This window comes from Phoxinus phoxinus (genome assembly GCF_949152265.1).
Source record: "Phoxinus phoxinus genome assembly, chromosome: 14".
Classification (NCBI taxonomy): Eukaryota; Metazoa; Chordata; class Actinopteri; order Cypriniformes; family Leuciscidae; genus Phoxinus; species Phoxinus phoxinus.
Window position 1 is genome coordinate 15,746,131 of NC_136889.1, and position 19,684 is coordinate 15,765,814.

The 19,684-nt window shown below is 44.4% G+C and overlaps 1 protein-coding gene across 2 annotated transcripts in view; it reads left to right on the plus strand.

The window, feature by feature from the left end:
- The first annotated feature begins 6,334 nt into the window (after positions 1 to 6,334).
- b3gat2 (beta-1,3-glucuronyltransferase 2 (glucuronosyltransferase S)) overlaps positions 6,335 to 19,684 on the plus strand; it is a 28,752-nt gene continuing 15,402 nt past the window's right edge. For both annotated transcript variants that reach the window (XR_013800190.1, XM_079635041.1), the window contains exon 1: positions 6,335 to 7,368. Coding sequence is in view for 1 of the 2 variants with exons in the window: in XM_079635041.1 (XP_079491167.1) it covers positions 6,805 to 7,368 (564 nt within the window). In the remaining variant the exon portion in view is untranslated. The remainder of the gene's footprint in view (positions 7,369 to 19,684) is intronic.

Sequence of the window (19,684 nt, forward strand, 5' to 3'; positions counted from 1 at the left end):
CATTGAGTTATGTTGAGAAAATGTATTGGCTCAAGCCAAATTCGCACAATAATGGAAAGTGATGAAAAGTCATTTCTATGCAAATGGTGTTGACAAATGCATTCTATATTTCCTGCTTATTGTGAAGATCTAAATTGCTTTGCCTCACTCTTATTGAATTGAGACCTAAATTATCGTTTAATCTAGTTGTGCTGTGATCTATTTTCATGGGGCACTGCTTTAATTGGTTGTTATTGCTTTCTGTTGGTTTCAACAGCATGCATGAGTATTGAAAGGATATTTCTCCATCAATAAACAGCTTTCCTTTTCCTCCTCCCCCACCCCTGGAAGCCATTAAATAGTCCGGTCCATGCTCTCCTGCGTAGCGTCATCAGCGTGAAGGAAGATGGGGGGATTACCAGATTAGATTGACTGCAAAAATGCACACTAGCACCATTCTCTGTCTTGAAGTGTGTCATAGTGTCTCTTGTTCATTCTGAACAGCATAAATCCTCCTTATTCCATCACATCTCATTTCCTCAGTTCTCACAAATCGGGAAAAACACTTGCTCCATGTAATAGAACAGTTCACTTCGGATCAATTCCATTACGTCTAACACCTGCAGCTCATTTCTTCAAAATAAACAGGCCATACTTCATAATACTTATCTTTCATTCTAGATGCAGAGAAATGCACAATAGCCAGTGTTCCCTGTCAGATTTCAGTCACTTGACAACAAAAGGGTGCCCACAATGAGATAGCGTCTCTGACAGTTGCTTCTATTTTCTGTGATTGACATTGTCTGTGCTGACAGGGGGTGGCATGTCGAGGATGGGAGGACAAGGCTGGATGTCACAATCCATTGCTGTCATCGCACTGTGAATGGAGACACAGGACAGTCAAATAGACATGCCAGTGCTAAAATGAACATCATAAAAGCCTGCAGGCAATGTGTCAGCCATTTTGATTACAATGTTGACTGTTAAATCTAATAAGTTGCCTTGTGTTGCTTTTTGCCTTGATGTTTGTTTTGCATCAGAATGTTCTGTTTATGCCATCAGGTGATCTACTAAACTTACAGATTGGAATGTGCCTGAAGCGAATGAACATCAACAGATTGAGTCTTCAGTCAATCATCTTATTATGGAAAAAATGAGGGTGGATTTCACAGAAACTTCATACACAAGTTTACCTTGTAGGCCTAGCAGTTTATATTAAAATGTATTGTCTACATACTCGGATATCTTACATGTAGGTTTAGCTGATATTATAAGATTTACACCTTTCCAAGTTCTGCTGAATTAGGGATCAAGTCTGCAAATCACAAAAAATAATACATAAATGAAAACCACATAGCAATCAAATAAAAATGTTTAAAAATTGTTAAGAGTGTACTCTATCTGTCAGGATTCAGAGAACGGAGGACCCAGGCGCAGAATGAACGGGGAGTGATATTTATTGACAAAGACAAAACACAGACAGGAACAGTCCAAACAATATGGGCACACAACTGAAGAACAGGCTGGTCAGGGAGGAGACAACTCCAGGCTCTATGGCAACACTGGAAACTTGACAGTAGCTCAAGGAACTAGAAATTATGTTTTATTAACAAAGTTCGAGAGGAGCACGTTCAGATAATTAAACCTAATTAAACACATGTGCAGCACATTCAGACAATCAAACCTAATTAGACACGAGTGGACCACACCCTGTTAATCAACCCAATCAACGAGGTAAGAGGTGTATAGGCAAGGCAAGGCAAGGCAAGTTTATTTATATAGCACATTTCGGTAACACTTTATATTACGACCCGCAAACAACTGGGTAAGTAAACCGAAATTACGGTGTACGTTTCTGTAATTATAGTGTACTTCCGTGTAGGTATAAGGGAACAATATGTTAAGTTTTGGGTAATAAAGGGGTAACAAGCAGATATACAACCTGCAAAGAACTTTGTAAGTAAACCGAAATTACGATGTACGTTTCTGTAATTATAGTGTACTTCTGTGTAGGTATAAGGGAACAATATGTTAAGTTTTGGTAATAAAGGGGTAACAAGCAGATATACAAGCAAATTATTTATAATGTAATTATTTTAAAACTAACAGGTACCTATTCTGTTAATATATTCCAGGCAAAAATTGTACGTCTGTTGTATATAAAAGTTTTTATCACATTTCTGGCAAAATATGTTCTTGTGCAATGTACTGTAGTTACAGGGTAATTTTGACATCTGTGGATTGTAAATTTAACTTATATATATTTCTTATGACTTATACCACGGGTAACAAATAATACGAAACAACTCTATTTGCACAGTAATTACAGAGAAAGGTACTCTTATTAAGAACATAAATAAATAAATAACGTTTTAATTACACAGTATATTTGCCCTGACATTTAAGTGTCTTTGCAATACAATGTGATAAGGTAAGTACTAAGCACTACATGGTACGTTCTAAATTAAAATCATAGCAGAAACTATTTTTTTTGGCTTAACGTATAGTTTAGTAAGAAAAGCCAATACATTTAAATATAGCCATATATATACATATATATATATATGTATACACACATATATATATATATATATATATATATTTAAGTTTAATTTACAACCCACAGATGTCAAAATTACCCTGTAACTACATTGCACAAGAACATATTTTGCCAGAAATGTGATAAAAACTTTTATATACAACAGACCTAAAATTTTTGCCTGGAATATATTAACAGAATAGGTACCTGTTAGTTTTAAAATAATTACTTTATAAATAATTTGCTTGTATATCTGGTTGTACCCATTTATTACCCAAAACGTAACGTATTGTTCCCTTATACAGCTACCAGAGCGTGATGCGCTGCAATGGCTGCCACATACACTTTGAGTGTGGACGGGGAACGGCCCGCGTCCAACAGCTCCTGTAGGAAGGAGAGCACCACAGGTACCTCACATGACTCTGGGTCAAAACGACTTTTCAAGCACCAGCTGGAAAAACCCGACCATTTTAAAGCATACAGGCACCGAGTAGACGGGGCCCTAGCCTCAGAGATAGTGCTTAAGACCTTCTCAGGAAGGTCCCTGGGTACCCGTTTAGGGGTCATACATGGAGGGCCCATAAGTCGGGTCGGGGATGCCATATTGTCCCGTTCGCCTGAGAGAGGAGGTTTCTCCGCATTGGAACAGGCCACGGGACTGTGTCTGACAGCTGAACCAGCTCCGGATACCACAGTCTGGATTTCCAGAAAGGGGCCACCAGAAGGACTGGGCATCCGCTCTCCCTGACCCGTTTGATGACTTGTGGAATCATCGAAACTAGGGGAAAAGCATAAAGAGGGCGGTTGGGCCAGGGATGGGCCAATGCGTCCCTGCTTTTAGAGAAAAACACCGTGCAATGAGTGTTGTTTCCTAAGGCAAAAAGGTCGACTTCGGCCTCTCCGAACACACTCCATATCAGACTGACCGTCTGTGGGTCCAGGGACCACTCGCCTAGGGGAGTATTGCCCCGTGAGAGCACATCCGCACCTATATTCTGAATACCCGGGATATGCGTTGCCCTCAGAGAGCTCAGATTGGTCTGTGCCCATACGAGGAGGTCTCTCGCCATGACATACAGGCTGCCTGACCTGATGCCACCCTGGCGGTTTATGTAGGCCTCCACCGCCATGTTGTCCGTGCGGACTAAGACATGATGACCCTGTAGGTGTGCCAGAAAAGTTTTCAGGGCCAAACCAACTGCTTTCATCTCCAGACAGTTGATATGTAAGCTCTGCTCCGTGCTCGACCAGAGGCCGGAGGCAGGCTTGCCCTCGTGCAGCGCTCCCCAAACTAGGTTGGAGGTGTCTGTGAACACCACTTTCCTCCTGGAAACCACTCCCATGGTCACACCCTCGATGTACCAGTTCTGAGCCCGCCAGGGAATCAGTGTTCTTAAACAACTGTGATTCACTGTGATGCGCAGGCTGCCTGACCGCCATGCATGGGTTGGCACATGGCGTTTCAGCCAGTGCTGCAGCGGGCGCATGTGCAGTAATCCCATACGGAGTACTGCTGATGCCATGAGACCGAGAAGTTTCTGAAATTTCCTGAGGGGTGCGCGCTCTGAACGAGGCTGCCAGCATCCGCACCGAGAGCACGCGTTCTCGTGTGAGCCGCGCTGTCATCGTTACAGAGTCCAAAACTGTGCCCAGAAAGACAACGCTCTGACTGAGGATCAGTTTGCTCTTGGCAATATTGATTGTGAGACCCAGGCATTGTAAATAGCCGAGAATCAAATCCCTGTGCGCTAGAAGCTCGGTTCTCGACTGTGCTAGCACCAGCCAATCGTCGAGATAATTTAGAATGATGTCTCAGGGGAGAAAGCGCTGCGAGGGGGTCCGCCTGAAACTTTGGGGGTCTGCGAGTGAATTGGAGCGAGTAACCTCGCTTTATAGTGTTTATGACCCAACTCGACACACAGGGGATGGCTTGCCAGGCCAGCACCCGTGTGGCTAGGGTTCGACACACTGATTGGGATGGGTCGCCTAACATATGGGGACCTAATACCCTTATATTGTGATTTGTCCTGAACCCTGACACTATCAGTACCTCTTTATCTGGGGCATAGCCATCATTTCAAGTGAGGGGGACAGAAATGTCAAGTGTAATACCAGTTTTTTCTTTTTATCTTATGTTTATTCTCTTTTGCTTTTAACTGGCTAAGAAATCAAATACACTGCTAAACAATAACCAATCATTTTAACTGTCTGGCAATGTTACTACATTGGACAGCTATTTAAAAAAATTTTTTTTGCATTTGCATGGGTTTTCATGGCATTGTTGCACATCAACTTCTACATTGGACCCTGGTGCATCATCCTATACATTGCCATCAAGTTGCAAGCCGTTGTGTGTAGATTTTTATTACCCCTCCAAACCAAGATGGCAATGGCCAGTCAGAAATGCCAAGTTGCTCTGGAAAATATACTGTACATATTTTATAGTTTTCACATGATTTTATATAATGTATTGATTGGTTTGTTAAATACACACTGCTGTATTATCACTGTATTATATTTAATACATTTAAACAATACATTTATTGTTTATTGTTACCCTGAGATGGATTTTTAAAAAACACATCAATTATATATTGATATATTGGACATATCAGTGGATATACAGCGGCAGTGGCTCAGTGGTTCATGTACTGTAGGTTGTCTACAAACCGGAAGGTTGGTGGTTCTATCTCCAGTTCCACCTGACCAAGTGTCGAGGTGAGCAAGACACCTAATCCCAGCTGTATGGCGCCTTGCATGGCTGACACCGCCGTCGGTGTATGAATGAGTGAATGAATTGGTGAATGTGAGGCAATATGTAAAGCGCTTTGGTGGCCATGGGTCTGTTAAAGCGCTATATAAATGTAGTCCATTTACCATATTCTCACAAGTGTTTAATTGTCAAGTGTTTCATCAGTCAAAATGTTTCTGCTTTTTATTCAGCTTGCGGGATGCCTTTGTCCATATTTCCTGACACATCATAAATTATTCTATGAGTCCCTCTGCACAAGGGCGCCCCCGGATTCGAGTATGAATGAAACATAGGCTACTATTACATGAGAGTGTTTTGCGCTATGTTCACATCGCCTCTTTTGGATAAGAAAAAAAAACGGCATATCATGTAAGACTATCTTGTTGCTTTGAATTTACATGCCTAGATTGATTTACATTGGCCCATGAAAACCTCTAGGCCTGTGTGAACACAGCTGCCCAAAATATGTGCGGGGGACGATTTTACCTTTTATTAAAAGGATTTTAAGTGTTTTTTTGTGTGCATGTTTTACCGTTTTATTTATAAAGACCACACCCATGATCTTAAGTGAAATAATTCCACATTTCTCCAAGTAAATATATAGCCTATACCGATTGTTAGGCTAATAGTTTAATAAATACCAGCAAAATATAAAAATATAAGTTAATAAATCAAATGTCAACCAAACCAAAACATTGACAATTAAGATTAAACAAAGAAGAAGAATCAATTTAAGATTTATTTATTATTAGAATGCCTAAAATAAAATGAGGATGGAGAAAGTAATTAAGACAATGAATGCAATAAATTCGAGTGAAAAACATGTTAGCCTATAGCTATTTGGGGTCTTCTAAAAACAGCCCTCTTTATTCTTTAGTTTAGAAATAAACTGTAAACTTGAAGCTCTAACAGACAAATTATGATTAGTATTAGGCTATAAGACAGCGCAAAAAAAAAAAAACAAAAAAAAAAAAAACATAGGCTACTATAGCTAATGCAAGTAATTCCTCTCTCGCTCTCTCTAGTGCGCAGGTGGGGAGGGTGAATTCTCAGTTTGAAGTCTCAGTGTTCCTCATTTCAGCGGACTATACAGCAGCAGCGTCTGTCAGATCATCACAGCTCAGTCCCATCATTCGCTCGCTGCAGTTTTGAGAAATCGTTTCACCTGCATGGCTTTATTGCACTCCGAGCTATGCACGTGACCAAAACAATTACCTGTTGTTATTTTTGGCACTGTTCTCTGCGCTGAACGACTATAAAGACCCACGAGCATCTTCTCGGGGAACGGATCTGACTGGCGTAGCGCAGGACGGGATGGCATCGCAACAGCGCGTTTAGTTGAGGGAAATGGGAAGTTTAATCGTTCGTGGACTGCAGCTACCGAATAATAAACACGCGAGGAGAGGCTTTATTGGAAGTTTTAAAAGTAATATTCTGCAATTGATACAATAATCGCCTCTGAATGAACTGCTCTGTTTGTGGCGGACTGTTAATTCTTTAGCCTACATTAAGCAGCGCTGGTTCTTCGGGCACAATGAAATCCGTCTTCTACTCTCGCTTTTTCATCCTTCTTCCGTGGATCTTGATAGTGATCATCGTGATCGACATCGATACGAAGAGATTGTCTGTTCGGAACACGGCCAGCTTCTATTTGTCTCGGCTGGGAAATGTGCAGCAGCGGCAGGTTGTCAGGACGACTCGAACCAGCAGCAGCAGCACCAGCAGCAGCGGGAGTAACACCACATCTCCCCCGGTCATTTATGCCATCACTCCCACTTACAACCGAGCGGTGCAGAAAGCAGAGCTCACACGCTTGGCAAATACGTTCCGCCAGGTTCCGCAGTTCCACTGGGTCGTGGTGGAGGACTCGAACTCCCACACGGAGCTGGTTTCGCGGTTTCTTGCCCGGTCTGGGCTGCGATACACTCACCTGACCGTGTTCACCCCGCGCAGGTTCAAGCGGACGGGGATGCCGCGAGCGACCGAGCAAAGGAACTTAGCGCTCGGCTGGCTCAGAGGACATCGCGCGTACAAAGATAAAGGAGTCGTTTTCTTCGCGGATGATGATAACACTTACAGCCTTGAGTTATTTGAAGAGGTAAATACGACTTCTTTCTGCTCAGTTTAGAGCTGCAGAAGGCTTGAAATGAAATCTGGAAAATAAGAACTAGTCTATTTGATGAGATAAGCGATCACAATAGAAATGTTAAATTGCAAACCGTGCCACATCATATAGACAGATATTTGACAGTCTGGGGGTCTAAAGACACCTCTGCTGGCCCACACTGGTCAAATTCATGAATACATGCCATTCTGTGTCGAGATATGGCTGGACCTAGGGGTTTGCAAGGCAGTTGCTTCCACCCTGAGTAAGATATTCTCATCCTGATGTGAGGAGCCATTGTAAAGGGTCATGTCTGTCTATACAATAACTCAAATGGTGCAGGATGAGTTAGGTTTTTTTTTTTTTTTTATCCATGAAGGAGCAAATTCATACCCATCTTATTTCTCCCATCAAATGAGAACTATAGCATCTAAGACCAGTGGCGTTACATGCTACAGGTATACTGTATTCACAACTCAGAGGTCCTAGTATTTGGCCTGAGAACTTGCACTGTAAAAATTAAATAAAGTTTAAACCTAAAAATTTAAAAGCAGCAATTAACCTTAGAGCTGCAGTTAAAACAAATTGGTGCCATAGTCAAGTCAATTTAAGCTCTTTATTGTCACTGCACAACAAGATGTTTTTGCACTCCACAAGGTTGTTGCATTACACTTAAATGTATAGAGAGAAATAGACTTTTATATAAAAAGTTGGCCGTTAATAAATAATGTCTCTGGAGATCTCGGTGTGACATCTGTCCCCATGGAGATTCATGTGGTGTGTTTTATCATGCCATTGTTATCTATTTCTTATGAGTCTTTAAAGTGCAGTGGTTGACTCACATAAATGGAGGCGACCCAGTATACTGTGTAGCCAAGCAGAGTGAATTAACCCAGTTTGAGTGGAAGTCATAGAGAAATGACAAAGCGTCCTGACAGCTGGGAAATAAGGATTTGTCTGTTTAGCCGGTTGTCTGTGGACGATGGAAGAAACAGATAACATGGCGAAGTGATGAGAGGAGATACACTTCATTAGAGGTTGTCTTACACGTTGAGGTTTTCTACATCTCTCACACACAATTATTATTATTATTATTTTTAAATGTGCACATATTTCTTCAGATAAGTTTTTTGATGAAGTCAGTTTAATAAAGGCAATTAATATCGGGGTGTTAAGACACACCCTTGGAATTTCAGCCAATTAATCTTGAAGCAGTATAGGGTTAAAGTTCTCTCAAAAATGAATTTTCTGTCATTATTTACTCACCATCTTGTCGTTCCAAACCCATATTTTTCAGTGGAAAAAGGAGACATTTTAAATAATCTTTACACAGCTTACATCAATTAAGTAACATTGATGTCAAGCTCAAAAAAGGACAAAAGAACACTATAAAGTTGTTTGTATGAGGAACAGACCAAACTTTAAACTAAAACTATTGTGTATGATACAGTGCACAAGTCATATAGATCACATTTAATGTCATTTTATCCTGGGTTTTTTGTTTTTGTTTTGTTTTTTGCTTTTTATGGTGCGTTCACACCGGACGCGAATAGCGCGTCAGGCGCGAGTCATTTCAATGTTAAGTCAATGCAAAGACGCGTTACGCGCGTAAACGCGTGTAACGCGTCTTTGCATTGACTTAACATTGAAATCACTCGCGCCTGACGCGCTATTCGCGTCCGGTGTGTGGGTGCAGTTAGAGTTTGTCCAACATGGCCTCCACATGAGGTGAGTAAATAATGACAAATAAAAAAAATGGCAGAACCATCCATTTTATCATACCAATCTCTTGAGAAAACAAATATTTTACAAGGTGACGAGTTCATATGCATTTGTAAGGAAACGTGCAATTTTCAGACAAAATCATGAAGGTTCACACTTTAACCTAACCGTCAGTGGGACATTAGAATATTGTATGAAAATGTATGAATAAGAAAATTCAAACATTTTGCCACAAATTCACCAAAACCTAAAATAGTTACAAATTACCACTTGAGTATGTTGCTTTAATCGATGTCTGATGATTATCCATTTAATTTATTTGTCTGGGATATATAAAAATGGCAAAGAGGGAAGAGGTTTCCTCCACTGCATTACACTCAGTTCTATCTACAGTAACATAAAATATTCTTCTCTCTCTTGGCTGTTGTCCAAACCCGGCACTTATAGCTCATCGTCTCATTTATCATCAATTATTCTACCAATCTTTTACCTCTGCTTTTTCCTCCTCTTTTAGCCGTTCTCTTTTCCTATGCCACAGGCCTTGCTGCCCTCCTTATTTCTTCAATGCTTGCTTTGTGCATCCCTCCCTCCCTCTGCCTCTTTCTCTCTCTCTCCATTGCTCCAGAACACAGCTGGACATGTGGATGAACACATGGAACGGCCCCTGAGGGGTAGAGCGCAGTGTCAGTATGCTGATGACCCCTGCTCTGCTCAACACAAACACATTACACAGCACAACAATGAGAGTCATTTGGCCATTTTTAACAGCTAGTGCTTCATAATGACAAATATTAACGACACCAAGGAAATGTATTCATTTAGCACATACTGTTTCCCCCAACGAGAAACGCTACAGCTCGAGTGATTCATCCTAAGGCGACAGTAGTATAAAAGAGCTGCAATGCAAAGTCTCAAAATTGGCTAGAAAAGTACAGCTATACAGAGATGTGACCGAGAAACAGTGAAACAATTGAGTTTTTAAAAATAAAGGTTTTGGGGACAATAGTACCAATAGCTAATGGTCATTGATCAAGTGCTTGTGGAAAAAAATTGTGTTCAGCTGCTTGAGTGGAGTGTGGAAGATCATTTTGTGTTAAAATAGCTTCATCATCAAACAAAATTGAATTTTTTTCATTATTACATTATTATTATTATTTTTGGTTATAATAATAATGCGATAAGATGAAAAGCAATTTGTCCAAAACAAAAAATGGAGCGTGATATAATCGATCAGGAACCAGCCAATCAGAACAGTTCTCTCTGTTTGTGTGGCTCTCACATTCACAACGTGCTGGAACTGAAGAGCGTTAAAAATAAGAACAAATAGCTTGCATATGTAATGTAAAGGTGACGAGACACAGGGCAACTTTTTGTGCAATGTTGCCAGCAACGGGCAACCAGATGAGACATAGGGTCCACGACCAATCTAAATTATCCAGATAGAAATGTATTGCCCATTTTCAACAGGAAAGTGCCCAACAATCACTTCGGCAAGATTGCCCAGCAACATTGCTCAAAAAGTTGCCCTGTGTGCACGTTAACCTTTTATCAGACCAGACTGCATGCTTTTCATTTTGAAATGTGAGCCAAAGGTGAAAATTACCTCACCCAAAATCGTTTTCTCACCCTCACGTTGTTTCGAACCTGTATGACTTTCTTTCTTTGGAAACTTTTTCTGTGGAACACAAAAGAAGATTTTTCGAGATTGTGTGTATAAGAATGTAACCAAAGAGTTTTGGATTCCATTGACCTCATATTTTTTTTGAGGAAGTCAATTGGAACCAAAACTGTTTGGTTACAAACATTCTTCAAAATACCTTACTTTAAAGCAGGGTTGGGGAACGTTGGTCCTGGAGAGCCACTGTCCTGCAGAGTTTAGCTCCAACCCTAATCAAACACACCTAAACAAGCTAATCAATGTCTTTAGGATCATTAAGGCTACAATAAGATGAGTTTTTATCAGGGTTGGAGGTAAACTCTGCAGGACAGTGGCTCTCCAGGACTGACGTTCCCCACCCCTGCTTTAAAGGGATAGTTTACCCCAAAATGAAAATGCTGTCATCATGTACTCACCCTCATATTGTTTTAAACCTGAATGAGTTTCTTTGTTCTGTTGAACACACCAAAAATATATATTTTGAAAATGTTTGGTTTCTGGTGCCCATTGATTTCGATAGTATTTTTTTTTTCCTACTATGGAAGTCAGTGGGGACCAGCAACTGTTTGGTTACCTATTCTTTAAAATATCTTCTTTTGTGTTCAACAGAACAAAGAAACTCATACAGATTTGGAACAACTTGAGGGCGAGTAAATGATGACAGAATTAAAATTTTTGAGTGAACTATCCCTTTAAATGTTCCACTGAAAAAAGAAAGTCATACAGGTTTGGAACAAAACTAGAGTGCGTAAATGATGATGGAATTTTCATTTTTGAGTGGACTATCATTTTAAGTCCAATGAGATTTCAGTGTGTGCAGCACTTCTGAAAAACTAAACAACCAACGAAATGTAGCGTTGCTCGTTGTGGTCGGTTAGGATAAAAATGCTTTATCACCTCAATACTCTCATTAAAAAGTCTTTGTCGTAAAAAAACAAACCAATTCTCTAAGTTCACAAATTAAATATGTATAAACAAGATGCATTTACCCGAAAAGCCACACTTCTGCTTACTGCACTGGCAGTTTCTTCCCTTGTTTGGAGTTTAAAGTCAGTGCAGTAAAACAGAAATGAATACAAAATGCACTTTTACATAAAATGTATGAAAATGAATCACATCAACTTATGCAGAGCTGCTTCACTTGTTTGAAGGATTTTCAGACATTGTTACTGGAAAGCATGTCGAAGTCTCAGGATACTGTAAATGCTGCTACTCTGCCTTGTGGCTTCAGTGCCACGACAAATTCTGCATTAGATTTATTGTTCTCAGTTGTAACCTGTCTTTCCCTAGAAATACACTTCCTTATTAGATTCGATTCTCTATTGTTTTTTTGCATTGTTCGAATCCTCTCTGGAACTGTCAGGCAGCATGAAGAGTTTTGTTATCGAAGGAGATTTTGCCTCCCTAAAGATACTGAACACACTCGTCTACTACAAGTTTATTTTTCTGCACTGTGTTGTCAAAATGGGGCCAGAATTTCTTATTCCCTGTCCCTGCAGGAAAACACATGGGTCACAAATACAGATGTCTTTCCATATAGCCGCCAGTAGCTTGAGAGCTCAACTCAAAGAACAGTGTACGTGACATTGCATTTGATGGCTGTGCCTGTTGCCCTTGTTGTCATCTTCGACGCAAAAGGATGCTTGGCACCTGCAGATGACATCCTCTTTGCTATACAGAATTCTTTGATTTTGCCTTTGAGTTGTTACTCTTTAAGAGCAACCATTATGGAGACGAAGCCTTTGAAGAGAGGGAGGAAGACAGGCATTAGAAGCACAGCTAAAGGGGCAGCAGTTCGGGCTTCAAAGCTTGTCCATTGCTTAGGGCCGCCAGCCACAGACATGTCACCCAACTGCGTACAGCACTCACATAAATAGCATAACCATTAAATATTCAAAGACTACTCTGACCATTTGTTTGAGAAATTGCAGCAACGCTCATTCCCCCAGTGGCAAATATATATATTTTTTTATTATATATGAAGGAATGAAGAAAAAAAGAGATTCTTTCAGCAGTAGGATGTTTAAAATCTCTCAAGGAATATGGTATCTTGTTGGAAATGACAGTTTTAGTGTTGCCGGGTGGTTCAATCAGATGTGATCGTGTTTATAAAACTGAAGAGCAGTGTGTGCTGTCTCCAGCAAACTGCAGGTGGACGGACTTATTTATGCTGAAAATGAGCCAGGATTTTATAATAAGCCATGCTGTTCGTGGCAGTACTTTACTTGCTCCTTTAAAAATAATCATTGTCTAAGTACCCGTATGGTTATAAAGCAAGGCTGTAACCACCATAGACATTGAGCCATAGACAGACCCTTAGGCTTTACTATTCACCGAAGATTAGTGTGAATTCCACTGTAACGCTTTAGGAAGAGTACCTTGTAGGATGTAATTAGCTAAACATTTATTATTTGCCAAGAAATTTTTTGATAGAAATGTTTAACGACTGGCAGTAATATACAGTGATGTAAAATATTGTGACGTCGTGCACTTTCCCAGAGAAACAGACAGCAGACGAGGATCCGGTTTATAAGCACCAAACGGCTGAGGTTTATTTCCTGAACGTGTACAACCTAAAACACGGGTATCAGGAGGTGTCCTAACTGTTCCCAAAAACAGAGATGTCTCTCCTCTCACTTTTCTCTACCCCTCTCAGATTCATCTCAAAAACCGCCCGCCTCTCCCTAAGCCCCTCCCCCTTAACCATTTCCCTCCCGGACACCTCCCCCCAACAATAAGTGAATCAAGTAAGCATATTTATAACAGAGAATAAACAGCGTCAGCGTCACATTGCCCCCTCCTCAAGTTTCCTCGTCCCCGAGGAAGGTGAAATCCATGAAATGCCGGGGCACCCGAAGTGCCTCTCTGGGCCGAAGTCGTGATCCCATCCTCGCTCTTGGGGTCTGTTGCGGCTCCCTGGCAGGTAGTCTAGGCCTCAAGGGGGTAGTCGACCGGTACTCCACCTCTGGGGTGATACGTTGGCTTCCATTGCGATGTTTGCTGCCGTTCGAACGATGATCAGTGCTCATGGTGCGATCTTCAGGCGCCCCCAACCCAGACCGCCCCAGAAGAACTCCAGACCCTCCCGGCGCTGCGTCTCCAGCTCCTCCGAGAGTATCCAGAGTGCCCCCAGGAGCCTGGGTCAAAAGGTCACCCTCTTCACAGCCCGCTGAAGTTCCCCACCCCTTGTCCGACGCTGCGTCTCCAGCTCCTCCGTCCGCAGGGTGGGTCGCCCCAGCGGTCTGCCATTGTCCTCTGCTCTTGAAGGGTTGCCGTTCTCCCAAATATGGAGCCATCCTGTCCCGGTGTAACACCACAGCTTGTCCCCCAGGCCTCTTCCGCACACGATAAACAGACTCTCCCAGCCTCTTCACTACGTAACAGGGTCCTACCCAGGCAGAATCCAGCTTAGGTGAACGTCCCTTTTTCCTCTTCGGACTAAAGACCCATACCAGCTCCCCATCATTAAAATCACGTCCTGTACAATGATGGTCATATGCCCGTTTTTGGCGTATACCCGCCTGCAAAGCCTGACGACGAGCAAACTCATGGGCTGACTGCAGCCGGTCCTGTAGCTGATGGGCATACTCCAACCCGGGCGGGGCCTTTGGTGCATCTGGTGGTTGACCCATCAGCAGGGAGGATGGGGTTCGCAATTCTCTGCCCAGCATGAGGAGAGCTGGCGTACATCCGGTGGTCTCCTGCACCGCACTCCGACTTGCAAGCAAGACCATCGGCAACTGAAGATCCCAGTCCTTTTGATCCTGGCTCACACACAAGGCTAGCTGAGTGGCCAGTGTTCGATTGTACCTCTCTACTAACCCATCACTCTGAGGGTGTAGGGGAGTTGTCCTTGTCTTCCGGATACCCAACTGCCGACAGAACGCAGAGAACACATGTGACTCAAAGTTTCTCCCCTGATCCGTATGCATCTCAGAGGGAACCCCAAAGCGAGCAAACAGACCTTCCAAAAGGACATCCGCCACTGTCCCCGCCTCCTGGTTGGGAACAGCATAGGCCTCTGGCCATTTTGTAAAGTAGTCCATTGCGACTACCACAAATCGATTTCCTCGAGGGGTCTGTGGAAACGGTCCTAGGACATCTACGGCCACACGATCCATGGGACAGCCTACCAGCCGTTGTTGTAGCGGGGCATGAGACCGGCCCGTCGGACCTTTTTTAGCAGTGCAGGCATCACACCGACGACAGAATGACTCCACATCCCTACGGCAGGTGTGCCAATAGAACTCTTGCCGAACTCGTTTTAATGTTTTGTTTACTCCAAAATGTCCTACCCCCGGTTGTCCATGCATTGCTTCCAGAACCGAGCGGTGACAGGACTTAGGCACTACTGTCTGCCACCTGGTTACGCCTGTCACAGGTTCCACGAATCCTCTCTGCAGCAATCCCAAGTTCAATGCCAGGCCATCCCGCATAGACCACAACCCCCTCACCACTGGTCCAAAAGCCATGACCTCTTCCCACGTAGGCCTCCTCCCGGCTTCCACCCAGTCGATAACTACTTGGAGCTCGGGGTCCTTGCGCTGCTCAGCGGCCCATGCTACATTTGAATCAGGCAGCACTGCACAACAAGACGCCTCCATCCCCGTCTCCGGTTTCGTGTCAGCCGGTCCCTGCATCACATATCCAGCCAGTCGCTCACATTGTGGGCAGGATGCCATACAGGTGCGTCTTGACAACCCATCCGCATTCTGGTGATTTTCTCCCTTGCGATGCTGAATGGTGAACTGGAACTCCTGCAGGCGTTCTATCCACCGTGCCACCTGTCCCTCTGGCTCCCGGAAAGACAACAACCAACGTAGGGAAGCATGATCTGTTCGGATCACGAAATGAAGACCACAGACGTGATGTCTGAAATGGCTCACTGCCTCCACCACGGCTAAGAGTTCTCGTCGGGTCACACAGTAATTACGCTCCGCCCTGTTGAAGGCCCGACTATAGTAGGCAATCACTCTCTCTCCCTTTTCCCCCTCCTGGGAGAGAACCGCACCCAGACCTACATTGCTGGCGTCTGTATCCAGGATGAATGGCAATCTAGGGTCTGGGGTGGCCAAGACGGGCGTATGACACAAAGCCTCCTTCAGGCTTTCAAAAGCCTGCTGCTGTTCTTGCCCCCACTGGAACCGCTGTGATTTCTTTGTCAACTCATGGAGGGGAGCAGCAACAGTGGCGAACCCAGGGACGAATTTCCGGTAATACGACGCTAGTCCTAGGAAAGCTCGCAACTGCCTAAGGCTGCACGGGACCGGCCAATCGCGAACAGCTGCTGTCTTCTGGTCATCGGTGGCCACCCCTGCCGCGCTCACATAATGGCCCAAGAAGGTCACGGCTTTCTGCATCAACTGGCACTTCTCCGGGTGCAATTTCAGGCCAGCCTGGGCTATTCTGGTCATGACTAGATCGAGAGCACTCAAGGCCGATTCAAAGTCTTTTCCATGCACTAAAATGTCGTCTAAATAAACCAGACACACCTCTCTCGGAATACCCTGGAGTACCCGCTCCATCAGCCGCTCAAAGGTTGCCGGAGCGTTGCACAGACCAAAGGGCATAGTCTTGAACTGCCAGAGGCCTGTCCCTGTCGTGAAGGCAGTCTTTGGTCTCGCATCAGCACTGAGAGGGACCTGCCAATACCCGCTACGCAGATCTAGTGAAGAGAACCACCTGGACCCAGTGATCCGATCCAGAGACTCATCAACCCGCGGAAGCGGGTAGGAGTCCTTGACAGTCACTTCATTCAAGCGTCTGAAGTCGACACAGAAACGCCAGCCACCGTCCTTCTTGGGGACCAATACCACCGGCGAGGCCCACGGGCTTTCCGATGGCTCTATAATTCCCGAAGCTTTCATCTCTTCTAGGCAGTGATCTGCAGCCGACTGCCTTATGGGAGGTAACCGCCGCGCACGTTGCCGGATGGGTGGTGCATCCCCCGTGTTTATACAATGTTGTACCAACTTCGTCTGCCCGACATCACTGGCTGAGGCAGCAAAGAGGTTATCATGGCGTTTCATCACTCGCCATAATTTCTGCTTCTGCAGTTCTTCCAAACCCTCACTACTTCTCTCCCAAACAGCTTTTGCTGCTTGCATCAAAACTGGGCTCTCCTCAACTTGACTGCCGTTCCCACCATCAGAGACGGCTGGGGGTGGAATGGTGGGAAGCCCGACTGCAGAGCCAGACCATGGTGTCTCTACAGACTGTGACGTTGGTGACAAAATTGAAGAGTTTGGACCCGGGACTCCCTGTGCTTGTGAGCCAGGATTCAGACGACCCACGTAGCGCGACTGAGGACCCATCCATATAGAATTAAAGTGAATTGGCACCGAACATTTTCCAGCTAGCGTTAGGGTCGCTGCCCTCAAGTCCAAAACCGCAGCTGCCTGGTGTAGGAAATCGATACCCAGGAGACAATATTCTGGAATCTCAGCGGCCCATACCCACATAACTGTACTGTGTCCCTCCACACAGATTTCCGCCTCACAACGGCCCATCAAAGTTGCTTTCTCACCCATGACAGTGACCAGGGGAAAACGAGCTGGCTGAAGGAACCTCCTTGTCAAGAATTTAGGATGAATAATGGTGACTGTAGAGCCAGTATCCAACAAGGCCCGCACTAGTTGTCCATCCACTTTGGCCTCAATTCGGCAGCACTCTACTGGACTAACCAACGCAACAGACGATCCACAGGGAGGTTCTGAAATGGCTGATGGGCCGAGAGCACCTCCCTCTACTCCGGCCCCTGACCATTTCCCGACGGCATAGTGGACCCAGCCACATCCAGGGTCGCACATTCCCGGCGCAAATGACCTGTTTTTCCACAGCGCCAACAAATCATAGGTTCCCTCTCGGACGTATTCACCTTAACCGTTTGCGGGTGAGTCTGTTCCCCGGAACATGCAGCAAAAACCCTGGGGCGGCCAACATTATTGTTGCTTAACGTTCCGCTGAGCCGTTCATCCAATATCCCCTCTATAACCTGCGCTTGATCAAGGGCTTCGTCAAAGTTAGATGGCTGAGCTATTCGTACTTGCTGTCGCAACCGATCTGGGGTCAATCCCCGTACAAACGCGTCCAGAACCAATGCATCCCTCACGCTTTCGCTGAACGTTGGGTAGCTGCGATGGGCTAAGTGTCGCAGGTCAGCCATAAACACACCCAAGGGTTCTTTTGGTTGACGAATCCGCTCCTGAAACTGCTGCCGTAAGGCCAGCGGGGGTGTAATGTCCCCAAAGCGGCGAGACAAAGCCTGATGCAACGCGTGAACACTATACACCTGACTTCCCTGGACGTCCAGCAGTACCTGTTGTGCATCGCCATCTAAAGCCGCTGCGAGTTGGCCCACTCTCTCGGCTTCGTCCCAGCCATTAGCCTCGGCCACCAGCTCAAACTTCTTCCGGAACGCCTCATAAGAAGAATGACCATCATAGCGCCCCAATTTCAGACAGCTACGGGTTTTACAAGACCCCCGGTCAGGCATGAGTGTGACGGACTGCATTGGCCGGTTAGAAAAGGAGCAGCCAGTGGGTATGGGTTCTCTGGCTGGAGATTCTAAGGGCCAGCGAGGAGAGGTTGCTGATAAGGTTGGACACATGTCCCACACTGGCTGAGTTTCCATTGTTTGTCTCCTATTACTCATTATTGGTAAGTCAGAGTGCTTGTGGACACAGCTCATTTGGTGGGGGAAGTTATATGGCAGTGCAGTTGGCCACTGAACGTTGTAAGAGGGAGCGATTGAATAAGGTTTATTAATCTGTTCTGGTAAAACAAATGGATTAGCTCGGCTACCAACGGCGCTGTATCTCTCTCCAAAAATCCCCTCTTTGACATGCATAGGGCTCGTTTGTGGATAATTATAACTGTAGCTTGAATCTTCAGGATTGAAAGAAAGGGCTTCATCCGCTTTGACCCATATACAGCATCTCTGTTTACCAGCTTCTCTCTCCGCAATCCGCGAGACAGACCGGATGTTTTGATCCTCGCTGATTTCCGTTTCCGGGTCAGCCGACCGGCCGCGCCCGCGACCTCCCGCGATCGGAGTGCTCGCGATGAAATCATGTTCACCAAAAGCACGAGACATGCTAAAACAGGGTGCGGGGGTCTGTGGTCTAGCTTTAAGTGAATATTCTTGATCACATTCGTTCAGCAAAAGCGGCAGAAAAGGATTATTGGGCGATAGTGTGCTAATCAGCTCATTTCTTCCGTCTCGTAACGTTAGATGCTTTCCCTCGGGATTACGCTCATCCCGCCCATGCCGGGGCTCTCCCCTGTTCTGCTCTAACTTCTCAGCGGATAATTGAAGCGATCTTACCGGCTTATTCTCCATCGTCTTCTGGGAATCACGAGTAGAAAGCTGTGGTTTTAATGTCTCACTTCTGACACCAGTGTGACGTCGTGCACTTTCCCAGAGAAACAGACAGCAGACGAGGATCCGGTTTATAAGCACCAAACGGCTGAGGTTTATTTCCTGAACGTGTACAACCTAAAACACGGGTATCAGGAGGTGTCCTAACTGTTCCCAAAAACAGAGATGTCTCTCCTCTCACTTTTCTCTACCCCTCTCAGATTCATCTCAAAAACCGCCCGCCTCTCCCTAAGCCCCTCCCCCTTAACCATTTCCCTCCCGGACACCTCCCCCCAACAATAAGTGAATCAAGTAAGCATATTTATAACAGAGAATAAACAGCGTCAGCGTCACAATATTTTGTCATTTTGAACTGAAAATATGCTATCATACATGATTCATGTAATTCATAACTGACGAGACAAGAAATGTCTTGCGGTTTTGACATATTAGACATTTGAATAGTTAATGCGTGCATTTAAAAAAAAAATATTTGCAAAGTTTAAATTGATTACTTCACAACTACAATTAGACCTAGAACTTCTTTTTTATTTATTTCCTTAAAGGGGTCC